The sequence below is a fragment of the Meles meles genome, chromosome X (assembly GCF_922984935.1).
Source record: "Meles meles chromosome X, mMelMel3.1 paternal haplotype, whole genome shotgun sequence".
NCBI lineage: Eukaryota > Metazoa > Chordata > Mammalia > Carnivora > Mustelidae > Meles > Meles meles.
Window position 1 is genome coordinate 15,853,029 of NC_060087.1, and position 26,412 is coordinate 15,879,440.

At 43.6% G+C, this 26,412-nt stretch overlaps 1 protein-coding gene across 7 annotated transcripts in view; it reads right to left on the bottom strand.

Moving 5' to 3' along the window:
• The window catches only part of SH3KBP1 (SH3 domain containing kinase binding protein 1), a 341,474-nt gene that overhangs the window by 184,625 nt on the left and 130,437 nt on the right, over nt 1-26,412 (bottom strand). For all 7 annotated transcript variants that reach the window (XM_045995813.1, XM_045995818.1, XM_045995814.1 and 4 more), the window contains exon 3: nt 16,219-16,342. In XM_045995813.1, the coding sequence (XP_045851769.1) occupies nt 16,219-16,342 (124 nt within the window). The remainder of the gene's footprint in view (nt 1-16,218; nt 16,343-26,412) is intronic.

Genomic DNA, 26,412 nt, shown 5'->3' on the forward strand with positions numbered 1-26,412 from the left:
CTTTTGATAGAATGAGTTCATACATCAATATGAATAGATCGATACAGTTCATAATTTATGAAGATGGGGAGGGAGGGACAGATTGATCCTGCAGAAACACCCAGCCAATGCCTGCATCTCTCCTTCCTCCCTTCCTTCTTGTTGCCCGGGTTCGGTCATTTTTCAGTGGATTCACCGGAGAGGATTGGCAGGGGATGAGAAAAATTAAAATGCATACTACATAAGCTTTGCTAATAAAAGATTTACAGTTAAACTGCAAAAATGGTTTCTGTGGGTCATCCCTGGATCTCAGTGATCTATATTATTCCTGTCGAGCCTGCACCAATGGAAATAAAAACTAACGACACACACGGACATAGCCTAGGGACCAGATCCAGGATGGGATGGAGCTTAGAGTAAGTCATAAGAGAGAAAGAGAGAGAGAGAGATGGAGAAGGAGCCAGGGAGAGAGAGAAGGAAAAAAGAAAGAGGGAAAGAGGCTCTTAAACATGACTATGAACTGCACTCGAATTCCATGAAACAAAGGTCAGAGCCATAGGGCCACAGCTGAAGAGGAAAGGGTGAAGTATTTTTTTAAGCATATACCTATGCACAAAACAGATACAGAATTTCCATTCCTGCCTTGCTTTGGTTTGCCTATCCTTGTCCACAGTGTTGTCAGACACATAAGTAACTTGGTTACTTTTTCTCTTTGTATAGATCTGTATTATCTTATATCTCAGTGATTTCGTCAAAAGTAAATTTCAAAGGAAGCTAACTTCTTCAAAAGAAACAAGCTACTACTCCCAGTGATACTATCAAAGAGTTACTTTAAAGCTTTCGAAAAGTCAAACAAAAACTGATGTCGTTTTTTCCCCCAACAATGTGTTTCTTTTTTTAAAGATAACCGTTAACTGCATACTTGTGCTCATTTGTTTGCGTTAATCTGTGAAAATAACATGGCCTAGAAAAGGGTCAAAAAGAGTAAGAGGAAAAACTCAATAGCAAAACATTCTGGAATTCTGATTTTCCTTCAGAAGGAATGACAATACCAGAGAATCCACCCAAGCCGGCAGTGGGGAGAAGGGAAAGAAGCAAGAGAGAGCATTTAGAGGAGGAGGCAGGGAGGGGTCCCTGCTCCAGACTGGCAGCATCTCCAGGAAGCCACCTGGAGATGGCTACACAGACAAGTCTTACTTAAACGGAAATCTGAAACACAGTACTAATCACTGATAATTCATAATACTGGGTTCCCGATGAGCAAAATTAACATATAACATAATCCAACCAACTCTTTTGATTAATATCTTCGTGTTCTCTCCCCAGCTCTGACGATAGTGATGATGAGCAATCAAGTATCAGAGAGGAAAAAGCCCAGAAAGGAAGGGAAAGCTAAATCTGGCCTGTGCACTCCAACAAGGGAAGAGCAGACACATTGCTGTACGTAAAACAAACTGAACTCTCCACGTCTATCTAGAAAACCTTGGGGAAGGGTGAAAAAAAAATTCAGATTAAAATGATGCCAAAAATAGGGGCACCTGGGAGGCTCAGTGAGTTAAGCCTCTGCCTTCGGCTCAGGTCATGATCCCAGGGACCTGGGATCGAGCTCCGCATCGGGCTCTCGCCCAGAGGGGAGCCTGTTTCCCCCTCTCTCTGCCTGCCTCTCTGCCTACTTGTGTTCTCTCTCTCTGTCAAATAAATAAATAAAATCTTTTTTAAAAATGATGCCAAAAGTGAAAGCTGCTCTTACCCTGGAAACATTCCCCTACTTCCAGCTCATGTTATACTAGGAAACTGGAAAAATTTCAGAGCTTCTCTCAAACACAGTTACGCTCATAAAAATTCTCCTTCAAATGGTTCAAATCTCCTCCAGTGGAAACCTATTTGGCTTTTGCACCCTCCGCTAATGGCCCATTAACAGGCTGAGAGCTAGATTTAGGTGTTCTCTTGATCCACTTTCCAAAACAGAACCTTAATAAGTTTCTCTCTCCCTCGGCACTCAGGAACCAAGACAATTTCTCTGAATCACAGAATTTCAACAATTTTTCCTTAAATATATAACTTAATACAAAGCTATTCTTTCTCTGGTACTTTTCTTTCCAGTAACTCACTTCTCAGAGGATTAGGGTGTTTGAGTACAAGTACATACTTCCATCTGAGAATTAAAGTTGGCTCCAATGTGAATACAATATGGTCTCTTCCTTCAAGGAGCTTATAATCTAGCAAAAAAAAAAAAATCTAAATCTAAACATGGATATACACTCACACACACACAAGAATATAAGTGTACTAATAGAATAAAATGCAGCTATAAGTATCTAAAAATCATCATTTCAGATCAGCCATTTACTAGGGCTTTCTGGAACGCTACCATTCATACTACGGCTTATGTTTTTCTGAGGTGAAGGCGGCAAGAGACCTTCCACGTCTGCCTTTATGGCTGCAGCCAGTGAGTCATTTCACTTCTTCCCACCTCGGTTCCCTTCTATTTAAAAGGGACCTGTGATGATGCTTCCCCCCTCCCGCCGCATCATTCATGGGTCAGCCCAAGACGCGAATGAGTCTTTCAGTCCCTTTCTACACATACAAACTGCGAAGCTCTATCCAAGCTAAGGAAGTGTTTATAAAATGTCATTTGTGGGGCACCTGGCTGGCTCAATCGGTTGAATGTCTGACTCTTGGTTTCGGATCAGGTCTTGGTCTCAGGGTCGCGAGACTGAGCCCCAGCGTCCAGCTCTGCACTCAGTCTGCTTGAGATCCTCCCTCGCCTTCTACCCCTCCCCCCACTCACTCACTCATCTTTAAAATCATAAAAATAAAATGTCATCTGTTCAAATATAGCATTTTGTAATTTCCTCTCATCCACCTTCTGAAAGCTAGGGACTGACAAATACTATCAATTCTCTCAATATTAAAGGGGAACATTTTTCAATTAACAAGAGTGTTCCACAAAGAGCTATTATAACATAAATATTCAAAAGTTAAATTCTTCTGTGGATCAGTGATAAGAAAAAAACACAAGGGGGAAAAGATTCTATTTGCAAAAACCAACAATAACCTCAATCTATGTAGGAATGACATCAGGAGTTAGCAAGACTGCGCAAATACAACGTTAACTGCCGCTTGACTAAACCGGGTAACGCCCTGTGTCACCGGATCACTAGAATTAGCTGTTCAGCATTCAGGAGGGATGTACATTTTAATCTGGTGATATAGTTACCAGAATTGGTCCACGATGATGTGTGCGGAAGAGGAGCAAGACAGAGAAAGGGATTTTATTTATGCATTGTACATAAAGACATTTTAGACGACACAACACAAAGCTATTGAACAAAAGAAGATGGGGAGATGTCAATTCTTTCTAAATTGATGTGCAGTTTTATTTTTTTTTAAAGATTTTATTTATTTATTTGACAGACAGAGACCACAAGTAGGTAGAGAGGCAGGCAGAGAGAGAGGAAGGGAAGAAGTTTCCCTGCCGAACAGAGAGCCTGATGCGGGGCTCGATCCCAGGACCCTGGGATAATGACCTGAGCTGAAGGCAGAGGCTTTAACCCACTGAGCCACCCAGGTGCCCCATGATGTGCAGTTTTAATGTAATTCAAATCCCAATCCCAATGAGATTTTTAAAAACTTGGTAACAGGGGTGGCTGGGTGGCTCAGTCAGTTAAACAGCCAACTCTTGATTTCGGTTCAGGTCACGATATCAGGGTCATGGGATCGAGCCCCGCATCAGACTCAGCACTCAGCAGACAGTCTGCTTGAGAAGTCTCCCTTTCTCTCTCCCTCTCCCCCACCACCTCACTCTAAAATAAATAAATAAATCTTTAAACAATTTTTTAAAATTAAAACTTGATGACATAATTTAAAAATAAACAAGTGAGAATAGCTAAAATATTTTTGAAAACGAGAAGTGATAACATAAGGACAAAAGCCATATCACATATTAAAATGTACTATAAAGGCACTATAGTTAACTATATTGATACAAGAAGAGACAAGTGAGACAAATTAATGGGACAGAAGCAAAAGTCCAAAAAAAATGCTCGAATATATACAATAACATATGATAAATGAGATATCACAATTAATGGCGGAAGAGCTAGATTATTCAATAAACGGTCCTGAAACAGTGGCTGTTTCAAAACAAAAATCAACTTGCACACTAACTGCATACTATCCATCAAAATTCCACAGAGATTAAAAATTAGAAGTCTAAAAATGAGACCAGTATAAAGAAGAAGAAAAATTATTCAGGGAAATCATGGAAAAAAACAACATGTGAATCTGCGTAAAAAAGTACTATTTCTTGGATGCCTGGGTGGCTCAGTTAGTTAGGCCACTGCCTTCAGCTCAGGTCATGATCCCAGAGTCCTGGAATTGAGTGTCGCATCGGGCTCCTTGCTCAGCAGGGAACCTGCTTCTTTCTCTGCCTCTGCCTGCCACTCTGCCTGCTTGTGCTCTCTCTCTCTCTGACAAATAAATAAATAAATAAAATCTTTTTAAAAAAGTACTATTTCTGTACCTCAAAATCAGCTATAAACAAAATCAAAAGCCAACCAAGTGGGAAGCACAATTTGCCAGAAATGACAAAGGAATAATACACTAATCAGTAAGAAAAACATAAAGACCTCAATATGAGAGCGAAGAACACAAACAAATGACAGAGGAAAGAAAATGTGCAAGAACTCTATTAATCAAAGAAATTCAAGCTTGAAACACTAATAAGCACTCTTCCCACTTCTAGTGGTGATGTAAATTGGTACAACCCTTCAAGAAATCAATTTCATAATAATGGCTTAAAGTGCCATAAAATATATACATGTTTTTGTCCAGTAATTCAACATCTAAGAATCTTCTGTAAAGAAATCATCAGAGTTGCAGAAAAGATTTATGAGCAAAAATAGCCAGCACAGAGTTACAACAGCAAGAAAAATTGGAACCTTAAATGGATTCTTTCCTTTCCAGCAAAGGCTCTCTCAATGAAGCTCAGAATTAAGAATACAAGAGGTTTGCCTTTTGATTTATAGGCACTCTCTCCTTTCTTCTCAAGAAATGAACAATAGACTGCCACAGTCAGTTTCCTACCATTCTCAAATCGATTCTCTAATATTTAGGTCATCCCAGCAAAACAGTGTCTTTTTGATCCCTCAGACTCACTATTTCCTAGGCAACTGATTGAATGAAAAAAAATATATAAGGCTTCACTGAGAAACATATAATTTTTAAAGACTTGAATAAACAGAATGTCACATCTTGTCCTTCAGCTAGGAGTGGGAGTGGCAGGGGATGTAAAAGGGAAAGAGACAGACAGACAGAAAGGCACAGCCAGACAGTGCATTAACAGCACTTTGTGTCGTAATCTTTAAAAAAAAAAAAAGACCCAGATTTATTGAGATATAATTTACATGCCATAAAATTTACCCATTCTAGGTGTGTGATTAAATGGTTTTTCTAGAGTGACCGAATTGTGTGACCTCACAACAGTGTAATTCTGGAACATTTCCGTCACTGCAAAAAGAAACCTCTTGCCCATGAGCAGTCTACCTTCCATTCTGACACCCAGCTCTGGGCAAGCACTAAGCTACTTTCCATCTCTATGGATTTGCCTATTCTGAACACTTCATACAAATGGCATCACACAACAAACATATGATCTTCAGTGTCTGGATTCTTTAATTCAGCATCATGTTTTCGAGGCCCATGCATGTGGTGGCATGTATCGGTCTTTCACTCCCTTTTATTGCCAAATAATGTTCCACTGTGTGGAAAAACCACATTTTGTTCATCTGTTCAGTGGATGGACATTTGGGTTGTTTCCATTTGGGGGCCATTATGAATCATGCTGCTGTGAACATGAGTGTCCAGGTTTGAATGCAGACATATGTTTTCATTTCTCTTGGGTATGGAATGCTGGGCCATGTGCTAACTCTCTACTTAACAGCGTGAGGCATGGCCGGACTCTTTTCCAAATCACTCCACAAGGAGTGTATAAGTTGTTCATAGTATTCCCTCACAAGCTTTTTAATTTCTCAAGGATTGGCAGCGAGGACCCCTTTTGAATTCCTCATATTAGGAATCCTGCTCTCTTTTTTTTCATAATCAGTGTTAGCTAAAGTTTGTCAATTTGTTGACTATTTCAAAGAACCAACTTCTGATTTGAGTAATTTCCTGTATTTTCCCATTCTCTCTTTCACTTATGTCCACTCTAATCATTATTATTTCCTTGTCTCTGCTTGCTTCAAGCTTGGTTTGCTCTTCTTTTTCTAGTTTCTTTTATTTTTTTTAAAACACTTTATTTATTTATTTGTCAGAGAGAGAACGAGCGAGCACAGGCAGACAGAGTGGCAGGCAGAGGCAGAGGGAAAGGGAGAAGCAGGCTCCCCGCCCAGCAAGGAGCCCAATGTGGGACTCGATCCCAAGACGCTGGGATCATGACCTGAGCCAAAGGCAGTGGCTTAACCAACTGAGCCACCCAGGCATCCCTCTAGTTTCTTTTAAAAAATATTTTTTATTAAGTAATCTCTATGCCCAGAATGGGGCTTGAATTGAACTTGCAACGCTGAGATCAAGAATCACACGCTTCACCAACTGAGCCAGCCAGGCACCCATCTTTTTCTAGTTTCTTAAGGTAGAAAGTTAGGGTACTGACAATTCCACTTCGGGCAGATATCCAAAGTTAACGAAATCACAATCTCAAAGAGATACCTGTACCCCCGTGTTCCCTGCAGCATTATTCACCAGAGCCAATACATGAACACAACCTAAGCATCCAGCAAGTGATGAATGAATGGAGAAAATTTCACACAAGTGCGTGCATGTGCATGCACACACATGCGTGCACACAAACACACATACTGGAATATTATTTAGCCATAAAAATAAGGAAATCCTTCAATTTGTGACAACATGAATGGAGCGTTGAGGGTATTACGCTAAGTAAAAATGATAGAGAAAGACAAATTTTGTATCTTCTCCCATTCACAACAACTAAAAAAAAAAAAAGATAATTATGGGAGCTGAGAGATATGTTAACCAACCTTATTGGGGAAATCATTCCACAATATATACATGTATCATAGCATCACACTCTACACCTTAAACCTACACCTACACAACATTATGCATCAATTATATCTCAGTAGAGCTGCAGAAAGAAGTAAAGTTGGGGTTTGATTTGAAATCTGTTTTCTTTTTGAATACAGGCACATAAAAAAGCTGTCGTTCTGCTCTAAGCAATGCTTTAGCTATATGCAGCCGCTTTCTGGAGATTGTGTTTTCATTTTCATTCATTTCTAAATATTTCAAAATTTCCCTTGGGGATTCTTCTTTGACCCACTGTTTTTTTAGGAGTATATTGTTTAATTTACATATATTTGTGAATTTCCCAAATTTCTTCCTGTTGTTGATTTCTAATTTAATTCCAGTATGGTTAGAGAACATATTCTGTATGATTTTAATCCTTTGAAATTTACTGAGCCTTCTTTATGGCCCAACATACGGTCTATCCTCCATGTGCATCTGATCACTGGTAGCTTTGTGGAAACAACACTTCATTATTATTGTCCATAAATCTAATTTCTTCCCAACATTCTGGGGTCTTGTCAGCAGTTGACCTCTTTTAATAACAACTACTACTGTATTCAGTGACTCCTGGGTCACTCTCTCACTATCCTCTGCCCCAAGCTTCATTCTCTTTCCTCGTTTTTATCCTGACAATTTCCTGAGGGAATTAACAAGAGTAGGATCCTTATTTTATAGATGGGAAAAGAGAGTATAAGACTTGCCTAAAGGCCCAAAGAAACTTTGGGGGTGAAGCAGAAGTCGGGGCTGGAGTCCACCAACAGTGATTCTTTCTGCAACAAGGCCCTTCTACCACTGAGCTTATTCAGGTCTCCACGAAACTACAAATGGAACAGCAGTTCACTCCTCCTCAAATGGGTTTCCTTGAGTGAGCACATGCACACGCCCTCACACACACACACACACACACACACACACACACACAGCAGTTTCTGACCGTTCTCTATTTCCCTTCCTGGTTGGGGACCGTGCCGGTGGTCCACCTGGCACTGCAGCGGGGCCCGCTGTCCGTCTGACCACGGGTTAGGGAGGTATGCCAAGAAATGACCTCATTGTTCAGGGCACAATGGTCCCAGGGCCTCACAGGCACAAAAAAGCCATGAATCCAAAGACTAAATCAAAGCCACAGGTAACATCAGGGGACCAGGCTGTGATGATGGACCAAAAAGTGTAATTAGAAGAAACTATAGGAGAAAAGCCTCCTTTCCATGGTTTTTGACAAGTGAAGACAGTTGCCGTCCCAATACAATACCTCTAATCGATTACCTTTAATTAATCTATCAGCTCTCCACCTGGACCTCAGCCACCGCAGGAATCCTAGATTCCAGAAGTCTAAATGGCAGGCTATGTGGGTTTTCCTCACAGCTCCACAAGTGGGTTCATTACCTGAACTCACAGTGGCAGCCTCTTTCACTAATAGGAGGAGAGAGCAAACAAACCTCTTCCTTATGCCCAATCAGGGCTTTAATGGTTATCAAGGAGAGCTAAGATTCCCAGTTTCCGATCGAAGCAGGTAGAGAAGGTGAGGGGGACTCTCCTGACTTTATGGGGCTACTGTTGTGTCATCATAAAATCCGCCCCTAGAATCCCAGTTCTGTCCTGACCCAAGTCCCAGGTAGAGCTGGCCCCGTGTTCACTGGGCCGGGCCCTTGGCCCACGTTTCCTGCCAAAGCCCAGCCTAGGCGCTCTTCAACACAAGGACCCAAGAAATGAACAAGAGAAAAAAAAATCCCTTTCAGCTTGTCACTTGAAGACCTCCCAAAAGGACTGGTTTTCCAGTTTTAGATTCAGGGAATGTTCTCCCAGCCTCGCCCAACTTGTGTTTTCACGGCCGCGGGCTTTAAAGGCTTCCTGAGTGTCTCTCACAGCACCGTTGTGCTGGCGTGGCCACTGCCACACACTCACTGTAACACGCTCTGTGTAAGGCCAGAACCGAAGATGAACTCAGAGATGCTCAGGCAGCTCCCTGCCCCGAGTTTTCAAGTTGGGCGCATCCTAACTAGTATTCAGTAAAATGCGGTCCGAGGATCAAACAGAAGTGGGTTTCCCTAACAGAGGACATCTGAGAGCCTATGACATGCTACGGTGATTGTCGGTGTCAAAGACGGTGTTAGTGCAGGCTGTCGTAGCCAAAAGTCATGCGTCTGGAGAGCCAATCTTCTCTCCCTTTTTGTCTCCTTATCACTCTTTCTCTCCGTCCCTCTTTTGTGGGATATTTAGCAGGGCCCTAACTCTGTGCAATGCACACTGGGAAATGCTGGCCTCGTGTCTATCTGGGCATGTCACACGTGTTGCATGGCCTCCTCTCTAGGAAGTGAGAATATACAATAGCATCCCTTTTAGAACATGCCTTTCGACAGACAAACCCGGGCCCCCCAAGGTCGAACCCAGAACTGATGAAAATAAGCACTGCCAACAACAGGGCTCTGTGGGTGGTCAGCACTGTCCTTGGAGCCTGGTGTGCGGGAGGGACGGTGCATAATTCTAGCATTCTGTACCAGGTGAATTGTAAATGACTCTGTAACATGAGAAAACTGCAGTCATCCGGATTACATGGACTCTGTGCTCTTCAAAGTTACCTAAGGCTTCAGGCCAGCAATGAAAAAAACCAAAGAAAGAAGTCAGATTTACAAGTGGGGTATGCACTATGCAGTGTTTGAAATTCCAAATGCTTTTTCTCATAGAAACAAAGTCATAAGTGGTGATTAAGTTCTCAGACTAACCCACAGTGTAGCTAAAACACATCTGCAATGTCATCAACTAACAAAACCCCCAAAACAATGAAATTAAAGTAAAATCATTTTTATTTATTGAGAATACTCATGCTCAGTGGTATACTGAGGGGAGAGCCGTGGGGTGGGGGTGGGTGGCTCATGCCCAGGCAAGAAGGGGCTTCCTGTAGAGAACTGACAAATGATAATGAAGCTAGCAAAGTCGGTAGGCTCTTTATTTCACCACCTGCTGACATCTGAAAGCAACACCAGTCATAAAATATTGCTCCTTTCAAGAAAACTGGGTTCAACAAGAAGTAAAGAAGTAGTTAGGGGTACCTGGAGCTACCTGGTAAGACTCTAGCTTACCTACAGGAATTTTAGTGGGCTTCTTCACTGTGTTCAAATCAGTACCTACACTTAGAGTCATGCCTACAGGAGTCCTTTTTTGCCCCCCACACTTATCGACAATGATCCTGGTCAGCAGGGGTATAACAGATGGGACAAGGATGGAGAAACGGATTCTATGAGTTCAATGAACAAAAATTAGAAAAGAGAGGAAAGGAGCTAAAGAGAACACATGTGTAATGTGAGAAGCTGTGGGTCTAAGATGGAATGGCAGGAACTGAGAACACCAAAAGTCAGAAGAACCAAAGGCATCTCCCGCAGGGAGAAAGAAAGAAAAGGTGGGCAGGAGGAAGAGTTTCCTAGGAGAGCCACCAGGTGGAGCCACCGCCGTAAAACCCCTCTGTGGCTGTCCTCGGTATGGACTTGGGTGGAAACCCAGCAGGAACATTCCAGAAGACACTAACTCCTCTAGTGTTAACACCTTGGAACCAGGACACAGAGATTGAAAGGAGATAAATATAATACAAGAAAATTTCTTAAAAACAAGTTCATCCGTTCCATATAAAAATACATGGAAAACAGACAATGGCAACACCCACTTGGAAGGGCAATTTCCACCCATTTCATCACCATCCCTAGATCCAAGAGGCAGTACTACTCTGATGAGATAGTAAGTAGGGGCAACATACTCTAACATCAACTACCGGTCCCACCGAGCGCATAACACAGGCTCCCAAGAGAACCCATCAGTAATACAGCCAGGGATCAATTACTTAACAAAATCTCTTTATGGTCCCTTTAGTCTCAAACTTTCAAGAATGAAGGCCCCCTGGGAAAGAAGATGATAAATGCACACACCGACACATTTATACAGATGTATGTATTATTGAATTGCTCTAAAATTATATCCATCCAGGTTCGCTGCCAGGTGGCCAGATTTATTTTCATCTCCCCATTACCACCAGCTCAGGTGATAACCAAGAGCTTCCACACAACAGAAGTGCCTTCTCTTAACTACCTACTCTTCCGTCTGGCCATAAAAGCCAGCAGTTCGGGTAAAGTCAACAGGTGATGTGGAGAGTTGGAAAAAATCTGACCCAACATGCCACATTTTCCGATCCCTAGGTAACCAGGGTGATTCACATTTGTTCCTCCAAAAGGAAATTTGAAAGGAAAAAAGTCTTGTCTCTATAAACCAATTCCCAGATCTCGCATCTACCTTAAACAACAAAGCACTGGAAAACCAAAGCAGTTGACATTTTCTTTATTAAAGACACACTTTTTCCATCCTCTGTTTACAGTTTCATTTCAAACAAAGAGCCCACAGCCTATCGAGGGAACCAGGCCACCTCCTTGGAGCCAACCCAGAGTTCCACAGCAGCACGTGCACGTTCGCATGCACGCGCACTCACGTCCTGACAAACAAGGCAACTCGTACCTCGAGAACGTTACTCTGAGGAGCCAAGTAAAGGCTAAAGAAACGGGAGCTTGAAAAAACATTTCCCCTTCAGTAGTCGTATCTGTTCAGGGACCGCAATGACTGGTGCTGGGGGAAAAGGAAGATAAACATTTGGTACAATTCTTCTGACAGCTACAGGCAGCAGACCAAAATGGAGAGGCCTTCCATGTGGCAAACACGAGGCCCTTATCATGCTGGGGGGGTGCGTGTATACATCACCCAGCCACACACAAAATAAATTCAGAAGAATTTCTGCATTAACTTTTAAAGCACCAGTGTGTCACCAGAGGGAGAGCAGCTGTCGGTTCCTCTGTCAAGGACAACTTTTGAATGAAACCTGTCTGAAGGACTAAACACACGCGAAATGATCCCACAGAGTCATGTTCTACAATCCAAGTCATATCCACATGGCAACCCCGAGAGCAACCCTCCCCCAGTCCAACTTGAATCTCATCTTGTAACATCAGGGCTAGACCTGTTACAGATAACATCTTTGAGACCATCAGATCTTCCGGCATTAATCCCTGGAAGGGGCAGTAAAATGCAGATGCACAACAAACCTTAAATAAAGATGGTAAAAGCAGTTTATCTTTCAGAAGGCAGATGCCAAAGTAGCAGAGCGACTTAAAAAGATGATCATAAAAGTCATTTTATATTAGGAGAGCATAATAATAATAATAATAATAATAGCAAAGAATAATAAATGTGCAAAATACAATAGAGACTTACCAAACACTGAATTCATGATAAACTGGAAATAGAAACAAGGACACATAAAGCCAACCAGAAACCTGCGGAGTGGCTTCACATTCAGAATGACAGAAATAAATAAGAGACATATCCCCAACTTGCCATAAAAAAGATTTAAGAAATGCACACAGCTTTCTTAACATTTCCCACAGGATACAACAGACTGCAAGGGCTTGCAGGCAGGACCGGCTGGTGTTCATCTAGGGCTTCTATCTGTCCCAGCACCAAGCACAGGGCCAGTAGACGTGCACTGTTGAACGTTCATTCATTAGGAGGCAGGCAAAAGTGAGGAAGGAACAATAGCCCAAATCCTGGGCGGCAGGGGGTTCTGAGAGAGGCAGCTTCCCCATGAGGTCTGCTAATGATGCAAAACCTGAGGAACTAAAGCCCTGAAATAGAAGCCGGTCCTTACAAAGGCCAGTGCAGTATTGATTATAGGCTGGATACTGGACCTCTCACATAACGGAAGTTGCTTGGGAGACCCTTCTGAGGATGAAAGCAAATGATTTTTTTCTTTCCTTTAATTCAAGTAGAAATGGACAAAATCCTTCTTGCTCATTTTCAAGTATGTATCAAATGTATTTGCTTGTTGACTGTGAAAATGCCCACTTTGTTCAGTTTTGTTTTTAAGCTCAAGGTTTGAATGTTTTTTTTTCAAAAAAAAAAAAAATTCCTCCATACATCAATATTTCAATTTAGGAGTGTGCATCGTTTTCCTATATGGGCTTAATGAGAGAAGAAACAAAAGAATAAATCATTCTCAGAAGGAAACAGACAACCTTTTTCTGTCTGGTTCATGAGAATGTCATTTGGCTCCAAGAAAAATTTTCAGATTGTCTGGCTACAATTTGTCAGCATTCTGGAGTCCAGGGTAACTTCAGGATATACAACATCCATGCTGCAAGTGTAAATGAAAAATGACTTCTTGCTCCTTGGGAAAAGCTTGTTTTAAATGGAAATCTCTTTTACCATGACTCAGGTAAGGCCCAGAGACATGGCCAGGTATGGGAGCAGACACAAATGTCCTCAGAGCCCTAATGCCTGGGATGTACAGCTGACGGCAACCAGGCCATCTGGAGGAACTAGGGAACTGTTCTCTCTCTCTCTCACTCTGCCTGTCTTTCTCAATTTCAGTCACAGCTTTTTCTCAAATGAAAAGCACATGGAGTCATTCCAGTACCTCCCTAAATCAACTCTGTAGAAATTTGCAAAGGTTAAAGTTGAAAACTGAAACTGATCAGTCCTCAAATGGTTTCCATGGTCCTGGCCTTTTCTCAGAGCTACTAGTAGCCTCCTTCAAGCCTAGGGTGGTTCTTGACCTTGCATGGGGGACTGAGGAGGGCGAGCTCATCCCACAGAGGTGAGGTAGTACAACCCACTTGCCATTACCGCAAAGTGGGGCATGTCCCCAAGCTGCTGGCCACAAGTGGGCAAACTTCTTCAGCTAAGTCTATCTCAAGTTCAGGACCCGGTGAAGTAGTTCAATTTCAGACTCAGAACAGATTTTGAACTTTCTTTACTAAAAGAAAAAGAACCCGTGTTAATTCTATTAAATTCTCACAGGGTCCAAGGGTGAATCACAAGGTGGACTCAAACACCCCAAGAGGGAGCCCATGTTAATGAAACAAAGCAGCCTGTTACTAAACTCTGAAAGCAACTGCCCTCCGTAACAACAGCAGCAGACAAAAACATCAAGAGATTTCTAGGGACAAAGCTTGGTGGAAACAAAGGAAAGGAGAAGACTTGGGTCATTGACAATAACTCATAAAACTTGAAAAAATTAGTTGCATGGAAGTGTTTACAGTAACCAGAAACATCCCACAGATTTAGCCTCTGATCCTAGTTTTAAGAGGGAAAAAAGTGGTTTTTCATTGATTTGGGGTGGGAAAAAAATGTAGCTTTTGAGCTCAGCACAATGAACTATTTATCTGGCCTGACAAGGCCAATCAATCCACCCCGCTGTTTATTATAAGGAGTAGTAGGATACTGTTAGTATTGACGGGCGGGGGCAGGGCCAAACACGGCGCTGGCCCTGGGTACACAATGCTCCCCTTCAACTGGAAATTGATGTTTGGTCCAGGTGACCTGGGGGTCAGTGTGAAGCCTGGGACAGAATGAAGATGGTATTTTATGTGTTTCCTATTTACAGAACGCCTCCATGGGCTAAGGTCTCGGATCTACCGGCAGATTCATTACATAAAATACCCGAGAGTCAAAGGTTGGTCATAATCAGGCTGTGGACCTAAAAGGAAGGAACCCCCCCAACCCCCCACCCCACCATTAGTACCTTTTTCTGGACCATGACAAATTCCAGGGAGGATCTCAGAGGCCAGATTTTTAGTTGTAAAGAAGCAATTATCTGAAAAGTTGGATTCCTTCTTTGATTTAAAGTTCTCAGGTAATTTTTACCCAACTCATCTGGATAATTACCTTAATTCCTTAACTTAATTAATTCCTTATCTTGTTAAGTTAATTAATTACCTTAATTCTCTTATTTACTTTACAAGAGCAGGGCTGGCAGGAGAAGCCTTGCGGCTCCTCACCATGTGTGTGCCGGTCCTTGGCTCACTGGCCCAAGAAGCCTGAGGAGGATCAAGAGGGGCTCGGGGCAGCAAGCAAGGGTTGGGAATACAGACAGACACACTGACTTCTAACTTTCTGAAACCCAGGAAGGCAGGCCTCAGGAGTTCTGGAACTTATTTGCAAGAATGCAGGAGGCACTTTAGGGGACAACTATAGTCTGACAGCAAAGTATGCTTCATTCTCAACATGGGAAACCCCCTGCACTGGTAGGATGGGCTTTTGGAAAAAAAAAAGAAAGAAAAGAAAGAAAATCCTATAGCTGCTAACCAGCGTGGGCCGCCAGCCAGTCCTTCATCTGAATAATTAAAAAAGGAAATGTAACCCAGGGCAGCTGGAGGGGGAAGAGGAAGAGGCAGGAAGGAAGAGAGACACAAAGCTAATGTCTCAGGCACTATGATCAATGGACAGTTTATTGGACAAATTCTTATGCTGTCTAAATTTTATGAAAGATTAGCTGTTCTTCCCTGTGGTTATGTAAACTTGCCATCTTTTTCTTTTTAATGGAACTCTTTGCTAATACATTTCCTGCTCCTGCTTTTGAACAGCTCTATATTTCTCTTTAAGGAAGTAATCAGCCCATGAAAAGCCTGCCACTGAACGCTACCCTGCCCCCAGGCCTGCTCTGTGTGAGCGTAGGGGCGGGAAAAGCCGAGGAAATCTCGAGGGACCACAGGAGAAGTGAGTTGAGCCCTCTCTTGTCATCTCAAACAGCGGTGACACGAAGGCCGGGTATGGGAGAAAACAAAACCCCAGCGAGCTAATACCTGAGAATCTGCCTTGAGGTCTCAACCAGGCAGACAAGATGGTTAAACTTCCCTTGGTGAGAGCGATGTCTGAGCTCTATCTGTGCACATCTGCCTCCTAAACCTAGAGACACAGTCTGTGTTTGGGAGGCCAGCAGGCAGAGAGAGAGACCCTGATAGAGCCTGCCCTTAAATTAAAAACAGAGCATGCCTAGACACGCACAGCTCAGCACGCGCCATAGCATTCTCTAAAGTCACCTTTCATCCACAAAAATAGATATGAAAGTGAAAGCTAATGTCCTAGGAAATCATCATTTGCAAATCTAGTCTACTTTCTTGTTGTGAAAAAAATTGTATTCGTTCCCTTTACTATAGTCATTACATTGTTACTCGCTGTGTGTGGGGTGTGTGTGTGTGTGTGTGTGTGTGTGTCCAAATTATACGAAAAAACAAAAGGCAACTGCCATTCAGTTTTTCAGCAATTCAGAGTTTGACACAGTTCACCTGGAAGTTTCCAGTTTGGGTTTGAGTGTGGGAAGGGGTTTGTTCTTCTCTTCCATACCTCTCTTATTCGTTCTTAGAATTGTTTCAGAAGATAGCAGAGCGTTTCCACTGGACACTTCGTGCATGGGTTTTTCTGGAGCTTTGCTGGAGAGAGGGTCTTTCTTCATTTCTTTCTTTATTTCCTGTGAGGATAAAAGGAAAACAAGACTGTTGTTTGAAATTTTAAAATGGCTCTTCGGCTATGTTAAGCTTAAGCTTTCTGGAAATGAACTCTAATGACCTCAACTTGGTATAACATGATGTTTGAAAAATACCATTTCCGATGTTGTTGTGACTGGTTTTCCTTACACTTATTACTGAAGCACCTCCTCCAGTAAAGTAAAATGATGTCCACTATGGTGACATGACCTCATGTGACTCTGACCAGAAAGTCACAGTGACCAGAAAAGGAATACCGCACAGCTCCAAGTGACAGCCTGTCCTACTTTTTGAACAAGGACAAGCTTTGGCCAGGCAGAGTCGCCGCCTAAGAGCCTTCTGGTTTCCATCCTTCCCAACAGGGGGTTAGAGAAATATATTCTCAAATCACCACTGTCTCACAATTATGCTAAACCCAAAAGAAGGGGACTTAAAGTTCTTTTATACTCATCAAGTTCCTCTGGGTCTCTTTAACTCTTGACAAAGAAAAATATAAGGAGGACAAACAGAAATAAAGATCATCATTCTAGATCAGGGGTCAGCAGACTACAGCCTACCACATGTTTTTATAAATTAAATTTCATTACAACATGACCACCTTTATCCATTGAAGAATTTTCTAAGGCTGTTATGATGGCAGAACTGAGTATTTGGAACAGAGATCAAAGCATAAAATACCTGGCCCTTTCTGCAGAAAGTTTGCTCTAGCTGGTCTCTTATCAAAGATCCATTAAAGGGGGCGCCTGGGTGGCTCGGTTGGTTAAATGTCTGCCTTCAGCTCAGGTCATGATCTCAGGGTCCTGAGATTGAGTCCCGCCTCTGGCTCCCTGCTCAGTGGGTAGTCTGCTTCTCCCTCTGCCCTGCCCCTCCCTGCTGCTTGTGTGCGTGCTCGCTCTGTTCTCTCTCTCTATTGCAAATAAATAAAATCTTTTTAAAAAGCCATTAAGATACAGAATTTAGGGGTGCTTGGGTGGTTCAGTTGGTTAAGCATCTGCTTTCGGCTCAGATCTTGATCTCAGGGTCCTGGGATGGAGCCCCTGCATTGCATAGGGCTCCCTGCTGAGTGGGGACCCTGCCTTCCCTCTCCCTCTGCCCCTACCCTTGCTTGTGCTCTCTCTCTCAAATAAATAAAATCTTTTTTTAAAAAGATACAGAATTTAAAGACCTGATGGCTGAGACAATTACTTCAAATTACTCTAATAACTGACATAATTATTTTTGAAAGCATCAATAGCCCAAAATGATAGTAACTCACAAACTGCAGGTCTGGAGCAGAAGGTTACCAGGCCTGTCTGAATCCATGATTAATTACACCAATGCTAGAAAAAGCGAAAGCTAAGTGGCTAGATCCAGAGCATGGCTGAGCGGCAGGAAGTATGATGTGTTCTTTAGGAAGAACATGGGGCAAGAAATGGAGATGGGCTCCTTCTATGGAATAAATATGAAGAGAGCAAATTAGGTAGGAGGCTGAGATTCAGCCTGGGCAGAGTGCAGAGGCAGAAAGAAAGGAACAAAAAAGGTGGTCAAAACATAGCTACTGGCCAGCAGCTTCCTACACACCCGGGTGTTAGTTACCGTATCCAATTCCCCAACTGCTGGCTCAGTTCACAACAGCCTCACCCTCCCTCCTTCACCAGGGCCCCACCGGAAATCAGCAACTGTGGCTGGCACTTTGCTGGGTTGAGAGTTTCAGCTGGCGTCCCAGGCCAACCCAGCACAAAGCTGTGTGCATGCGTGTGTATGTACACGGACTCCCACCTCGGCAGCCGTGGCACCTGCTAGAACAGCAGTTGCCGGGGGTTTCTGTAGCCTCACAGGCAGATGGCATCAGGGGATAATCTGCAAACATTGGCCGCCTGAGCCACATGATGGGATGCTTTCTTAGTGATGGCTGCCAGGATGCTATGGCTTGAGAAGTAAAGAAAACAAGCCACCACGGGGGCTCATTCCCCAGAGGTTGCTTCTTCGGGGGGAGAACAGTTGCTCAAACCTCCCTTTCCACTGCAATGTGGATATGACTGTGTGCACACAGACCTCCCATCTGGACACAACATAATATGGCGATACAACATCCAAGGTCACCAAGGACTAATTCAGAGAAATTCAGTGGGTTGTGGGCGACATGTCAAGCATCTGCTTAGCACTAACTGCTAAAGGCATGCAGTTGGGGAACGGTGAGGGAGGGACAAAAGTCTGAGAGACTGAAGTGATCACTGGCGAGAACTTTAGAAGCTGTGACTGGTTTTTGTTTGTTTGTTTGTTTGTCTGCCTGTCTGTCTTTAAGTAATCTCTGTACCCAGCGTGAGGCTCAAACTTGAGACCCCAAGATCAAGAGTCACATGCTCCAGCACCAGCCAGTCAGGCGCCCCTAGAACTTGTGATTGTTAAGAATACTCAAACCCGAGGTGCCTGGGTGGTTCAGTGGGTTAAGCCTCTGCCTTTGGCTCGGGTCATGGTCCCAGGGTCCTGGGATCAAGCCCCACATCAGGCTCTCTGCTCAGCGGGGAGCCTGCTTCCATTCCTCTCTCTCTGCCTGCTTCTCTGCCTACTTGTGATCTCTGTCAAATAAATAAATAAAATCTTAAAAAAAAAAAAAAAGAATACTCAAACCCAAGGCTTCAGAGAAGCACCCCGTGAGGTTGGAAGGACCAACCTGATCAAGCAGGTGCTTAAGGGCTAAGATGGCAGCACCAGAGAGAGGTTGGTTCATAAAGCCCAGATTCCACTGTCCCCTCAATGACTGTTTATATTTGCCACACAGAGAAGCCTAACAGTGACCACACTTCTTAAGTTCCTTCTTAGATGGAAGCAGGAAGGAGACAAAACTTAAAATATGCCCCATATTTTCCCAGAGAAACAAGACACACAGATACAGCAGTGCCCCGTGTAGACCCTTCACCTATACAACACCCAGGTACACAGGCTCAGTGTTCCCCTAGACTCAACATCTTCTCTCTGACCTGCTTCTTTTCTGGAAGGGAGGGGAGCTATCTTGCTTGAGAGCCCATCATCCACCCATTTACGCAGGCTGGAAAACTCGGTGTTGACCCCCATACCTAACCGGTCAGGCAGTTGGGTTCTATCTACTTCCTCAACTTCTCAGTTTCTCTCTGTTCCTCCCATGCTACCTTAAAACTATGAATACTGGGCAAAGAACTCAAAGAGATGTTTCTCCAGAAAGATAGACATATAGCCAGTAAGTACACAACAAGATATCCAACATCATTAGCCATTAGGGAAATGCAAATCAAAACCATAATGAGATACTCCTTCATACCCACTAAAATGCCTAGTAATTTTTTAAAAAAAGGAAAATAGTGTTGATGAGGATGTGGAGGAACTGGAACCGTTGTGCATTGCTGGTGGGAATGGAAAATGATGGAGCCACTATGGAAAACAGTATGGGAGTTCCTCAAAGTTAAACATAGAACCATGTGACCAAGCAATTCCACTCGTAAGTTATATACCTGAAAATACTGAAATCAGGGACTCAACATTTACGGAAGTAGCCAAAAGGTGGAAACAACGTAAGTGTCCCACAACAGATGAGGTATATCCACACAACAGAATATTATTCAGCCTCAAAAAGGAGTCGAGTTTTGAGGCATTCTACAACAGGAATGAGCCTAGAAACCATTATACTAAGTGAAATACACCAAATATAAAAGGACAAATATTGTATGATTCCACTTACATATTGCAGCTAGATGAGGCAAATTTATAGAGACAGAAAGACTGCAGGTTACCAGGAAGTGGAAGGGGGGATGGGAGTCAATATTTAATGGTTACAAAGTTTCCATTTGGGGTGACTAAAAAGTTTTGGATAGAGATAAGGACGATGGTTGCATAACATTGTTCATGTAGCTAATGCCACTGAACTGTACATTTTGAATGGTTAAGATGGCAACTTTTCTGTTATATGTAATTAACCACAAGAAAACAAACACATGAACACCAGCTAACAGGGGAACACTCGCCATGTGCCCAGGCTGCTCTCAGAGCTTCACCTGGATGGCAATTTGTAGTCTGCACGACAACCCTGATTCCTCAGTGACACACACAGCAGGACATGGAGTGCTGAGAACGACTGCCAAACAAACAGGAGTCAGAATCGGAACCCAATCCATCTCGTTTCAGAATGCATCTCTCAACCACTCTTCCTGAGTCCTGCCAGAGTGGCCATGATGTCTCCGTGTCTACACACTGCCGCCAGAGACACTCTCCAAAAACAAATGTATGCTCTTGTCACTCCTCTGTGGAAATCCCCCAGTTACTTCCAGAAGACCACAGGACAAACCCTTTCATTTAAAAACTTTTTAAATTGCACAGCAAGCCACAAATCTCCGCGTACCGGATTCTGGCTCAAACTGTCCGCCATGCACGCTGGCCCCATGGTGCTCATTACCATGCACATGTAACAAGGGGAATGCACCTCTCTAACAACACCTTGACTTTCACAGACATCTGATGTCCTGGACTCCTATTGGTAGGCTCTAAAAATAGGCAACAATGCTAGCAATGACACAACCTTACAAGGGCAAAGGCTTAGAGAAATGAAAGTGTTTCAGCAGCTATTTCTTCACTTGCTCCTCACAGTAACATTGTCATTATGTTATTGGGGGAAAAAAGCAATAAAACCCTGATTCTTCCAGACTGATAGATTTTTGCATTCAAGAACCACGACACCCAGAGAGGATGCAAGAACAGCCAAAAGCCACAAGGCTAGCCAGGGGCATAGTGGGTCATGGGACCCACTTCTGCACCTTCTGGGCAGGGCTGTCCTGCTACATCTTGCCTCCAAGGAAGAGGTAGTGCCACGGCTATAAAGGGGAGACTCAAAATCGCCCCACCTGGGGCTCCAGTGGAACACTTCCCTTCCCTCCACAGCTGAAGAATAGAAGGTACTACTTAATCCATAAATCTACCAGTACTGAGGCCCCAATCCTTGAAGTCCTTTCTCATGCACACATAAAAGCTCTTTGCTGCAGAGGAGGGTGGGCTTGGCACTGGAGTCACTCCTGCCTGCCTACAGCCGCCAACATCTGGTTACCTGGAGCTCTCCGAGGTTCTGATCCAGGTCATGGGACTCTGGATTTCCTGGGTCTGAGTGTTCCTAGCCCCCAACCCTCAATCTCCATTTTATAACACTAGGCCTATATTTTAAACCATCGTGCAGAACCCGGATCCTACTATCCCTGTGGTAGAGGCCATACCCCAGCCCACAGGCCATAGGGACTTATAGAAATTCATACATCCCCACATATATAAATTAGTAACGACTGGGCTTGCTTTAAAACCCTACAAAATTATCAGGAGGTTGACGAATCTCTTTAAGAGGTAAAGGAAACCCAGCTTTTCTTTATCCTAAATCTGATGCTTCAACAGTGGAAACTCATCGGTACAGTAAAACTGAGGCCATCCGTAAGATATCAATGCCGTGATAACACACGAGCTATGTCACAAGGGCAACGTGACTGAAGGGAGAGGAGAACTTGCCCCATTCCCGTTTCCCAGAGCACGATGTTGATCAGAGCCCAAGATGGCTCACCCACCTCTGGAGGCCAAAAAGCCCCCGTGATGCCACTCCAGCAAAAGTCTGTCATGACACATTTAGCAGCCTGCAAACAACAGCCTCACTGAGCAAAGGCATAACTTGTGCACAACTGGGAACTAGACGAGCATGGTCTGCTTTGTGTTAAGTGGAGTTGCCTGGATGTGGCTGGCTGCTGAGCTAAGCTGGCTTTCCCTCTTTTCTACTCAGCCTCCCCACTCATTACATACCAGACAGGTGCTGGGGGGGTGGATGGCTTGGCTGAACCTTAACTTCTTTCAATTAACCAAAATGCTCCCCAGTAAAACACCAGTGAAGGTCCGGTCTGGGGGTCCTTCCCTCCTCTCTTCCTACCACCAACCTGGATGCAAGTTAAGAAGCAGGCCTCCCAGTAAACGGGGAGAATGATGGTGCGAGTCGAACCAAACCAAACCAAACAGAAAACAACTAGCGTCAGCGTCCTCATTGATTAGGTGGGTGACCTGGGGGCAATACCGAAAGCCTCTAAGCAACTCCCCTGTCATCTCTAGAAGATCTAACCCTAAAGGCTCTGGCACCATCACAGAGTTGTCTTCGGGATCAAAGAGTAAACACGGAGCACTGGGTGTGATGCCAAAACAATGAACACTGTTATGCTGTAAATAAACAAAGAAAAAAAAAAAAGAGTAAACCAGGGAGCAGCAGCATACAGGTTGTTTGTTGCCATTATTAATGTCATCATTAAATAGCAAGAGCTATAAATAAGAAACACACTTAACAAAACGGAGGAAGTTCGCCACCAGAATGTTCAGTGAAAGAAGCCAGACTGAGAAGACCCCATGCTCTACGCTCCTGTTCTGTGAAGCTCAAGCACAGACAGAGCTTATCAGTGGTGAGTGATCGCCAAAGGGCGGTTGCCCTTGGGAAGGTAATGACCGGGAGGATGAAGAGGTTCTGCACTCTGGTCCGGGTGACGGTTGCACAGGCGTATACACACCCACGCGTTCATGGAGCTGTGTTTGCGTATAAGATCTCCACACTTCACTGTATGCTGTTTCCACTTCAAGTAACAACATGAACGCTAAAGCCAGAAGACCACACAATCTTGTAAAATGAAATGTGCTAGTATTTCATCCTAGAAGGTCAAAAACATGAAAAAGGTAGTGCTTGGGTGTCTTAAAATTCATCTCAGGGGTAAGCTTCCCGGGATCAACGTCAAGGGCACAAGTAGTTGGAATGCGCCAGATGCTGCTTACCAAGTGGGTGAGCCAAGGGGTGACTCATGTAATTGACACAATCAGCCAAATGGATCTCCTCCCTCCACGGGGTCCTTCCTCTCTACCTCAGCTGCTTGCCTCACGTCTTAGACTATTTCCTTCTCTCCTGTCCCCAGCATTACAGGCCCACAGAGCGGGCTGGTGCCGCTGACACCAGGGGGAGGCCGGTGCTGTGCTGACCTGCAGAAAACACTGGTCCTGGGCTTTCCTGTGTCTTAGTGTGAGCCTGGACAGGGTCCTCTCGGTTCAGGGTAGAAGCAGGGCAGGGGGGAAAAGGGAGTCATTCATCAGCCTGCCCTCAAACCTGGTCTGTTTCTTTCTCCAGGTAAGGCTCCCTTTAGGGCGGGGTGTGGCTGTGGGATCCCAGCTGTGCCCCCTCGGCGCTTCATGGAAAACCTTTTTGTAAAATTACCCCTGGCAGGAGATAAAAGGAAATAAAAGGAAATCACTAAAGCAAAACCCTTACACCAAATGTACTGCAAGAGAGTTTTGAAAAAGATACGGAATCCTGAAATAGCACGTTGCCCAGCCCCCCAAGCGTACTCTCTTCCTGCCTGCCCCCATATAAAAGGCAAAATTGAGAGCAGCCACCCCATCAACATTGGCTGCTTGCAGAGCCTGGGATTTCCCAGCATTTGGCTCCCTTCAGAAAAGGCTAGTCAATCTCAAGACACCTGGGAAGACACCCCAAGTATCTTGAAATCAAATAGCAGAGCTCTAGGGGAGCTTCAGCTGTAAGATTCTGTTTCTCTAAAAAAGATGTATCTCATTATCACAATTTTAAAAATATCAATGTTGGGGCGCCTGGGTGGCTCAGTGGGTTAAAGCCTCTGCCTTCTGCTCGGGTCATGATCTCAGGGTCCTGGGATCGAGCCCCACATCGGGCTCTCTGCTTGGCAGGAAGCCTGCTTCCTCCTCTCTCTCTCTCTCTCTCTCTTTGCCTGCCTCTCTGCCTACTTGTGATCTCTGTCTGTCAAATAAGTAAATAAATAAAATTTAAAAAATTAAAAATATCAATGCTGTTGAACCATGAAGTGCACCAACTTCATTAGGAAGACAAAGAATACACACACAGACATACACTCACACATAAAACATCTGAAAATATGGCAAAATACGAGGATTTGACAAATCAAGGGGGTGGACACACTGGTGTTTGCTATTCAGTTTCTGCCTCTTTCTAATGCTTGAAATATTTCATCATTTCCCCTAAAAATTACATAGTGAACCCATGCCAGTATCTCATACCACAATGGTTTTCTTATACTTAGCAAAATATGTTCCCACTTAGAAAAGTGCTCTGACATATCACTGACCTATGATATTTTCAGCTCAAAGCTAACAAGGTTCTTTTTTTTTAAAGTAACAGGATACCTAATGTCATGTTTCTATGTAAATCTTCAACTACGTATTTGTAATATCATACATTTGCAGTATTATCTCCTAATAATCACTGATAACACAAGCCCAGAACCGAGTTCTTGACTAGCAGGGTGGGAATAAACGTTGAGAAGAGTTCAGGAAGTGCCACAGGCTGGACAAAGATAAGAACAGCTTCCTTCGTGTCCCAAAGAGGTAACACAGCTTCCTGATATATGCACAATGTGATTACCGGCATGAGAGCCAGTGCCTTTACAACTGCCCATGCCCTGCTCAACATCTAGATTATTACCAGTGGATCAAAGGGTGTCAATACCAACCAGCTGTTCGGACATGCTTTAGTAAGCACTTAATAACTATCTGTCAAATGAATGGCCAATTTAGCAGAGTGTTATGGGCAGGACACCTATTACAGACAAGGGGTATTATTTCCAACTCAGCCCAAAGCTGTGACAACATGGAAGTCTCTATCATCCCCACAAAAACCCAGCTGGCCTTCACTGGATCACAACCAACTTCTCACCTGCGAGGATAGGATTTGGTTTAAGAGCAGTAGGAAGGAGATACAGTAAGAAAATTCACACACCACCTCATTTTCTTTAAACAAGCAATATCTATTTCTTTATTAAACTGGGAATATTATGGGGTGCCGGGGTGGCTCAGTCAGTTAAGTGTCTGCCTTCGGCTCAGGTCATGATCCCAGGGTCCTGGGATCAAGCCCCACAGGGAAGCCTGCTTCTCCCTCTCCCACTTCCCCTGTTAGTGTTCCCTCTCTTGCGGTGTCTCTCTTTGTCAAATAAATAAATAAAATCTTTATAAAAAATAAACTGGGAATGTTAGACATTCAAAATAAATTTACTCATTCAAAAATGAAACCTTAAAAGCACTAGAAGAAAACATGAGAGAAATAGTTAATGATCTCGGAGTGGGAAAGAGGATTTGACACTCTGCCACAGAATCCAGAAGCTTCAAAAGAAAAGACTGGTGAGTTATGGAAAACTACAACCACAAAATAGACAAAACCAGAATAAAAGAAAGGAGATTCATCAACAAAAGTCCAAGCGGGGGAGCGTTGCCTGTTAGAGAGAACACCTTCTACAAAGTGTAGGCAAAGACATCGAGAACCCAACGAAGAGCAAAGGACAATTTATAGGGAAAAAATGACTCCACTGCATGAAAAGATGGTAAACCACACTCATAAGAAAAATGCAAATTATGGTGGAATTCATGTGATAATATCTGTGCAGTGCTCACTGCACAAAAAGACCTGAATCGTTTTGGCTGTATCCCTATACTGAAAGTGCAGCGCTTACCCCTACTGTCTTACTGCGCTCACACCAGTCTTTTCGAGGGTCTGGGCCTTCTCAGAGCACTGTCTTTTCTCACAGCCTGTAGCACAGTGCCCAGCACACAGCTGCTATCCATGCGAAGAGTAATAAGTATGGAGGGCAGGAAGCACAAAACTCTCCAGAAGCAAATAGTCTAGATAAGAAAGTATATAATCTTGGGGTGCCTGGGTGGCTCAGTGGGTTAAAGCCTCTGCCTTCAGCTCAGGTCATGATCTCGGGGTCCTGGGATCAAGTCCTGCATTGGGCTCTCTGCTCAGCGGGGAGCCTGCTTCCCTTCTTCTCTCTCTGCCTGCCTCTCTGCCTACTTGTCATCTCTGTCAAATGAATAAATAAAATCTTTAAAAAAAAAAAGAATGTATATAATCTTTACTATGATGAGATCTCTTTTTTCCCTTGGTACTAAATACCATAAATCTTCTCAATGGATCTCTCTGTTACCCAGTGACCTTATTAGTGCGAAAAATCTTTTTTTTAAACCTGTCTGATTGGCAACAATCGAAACAATATAATTTTAGTTG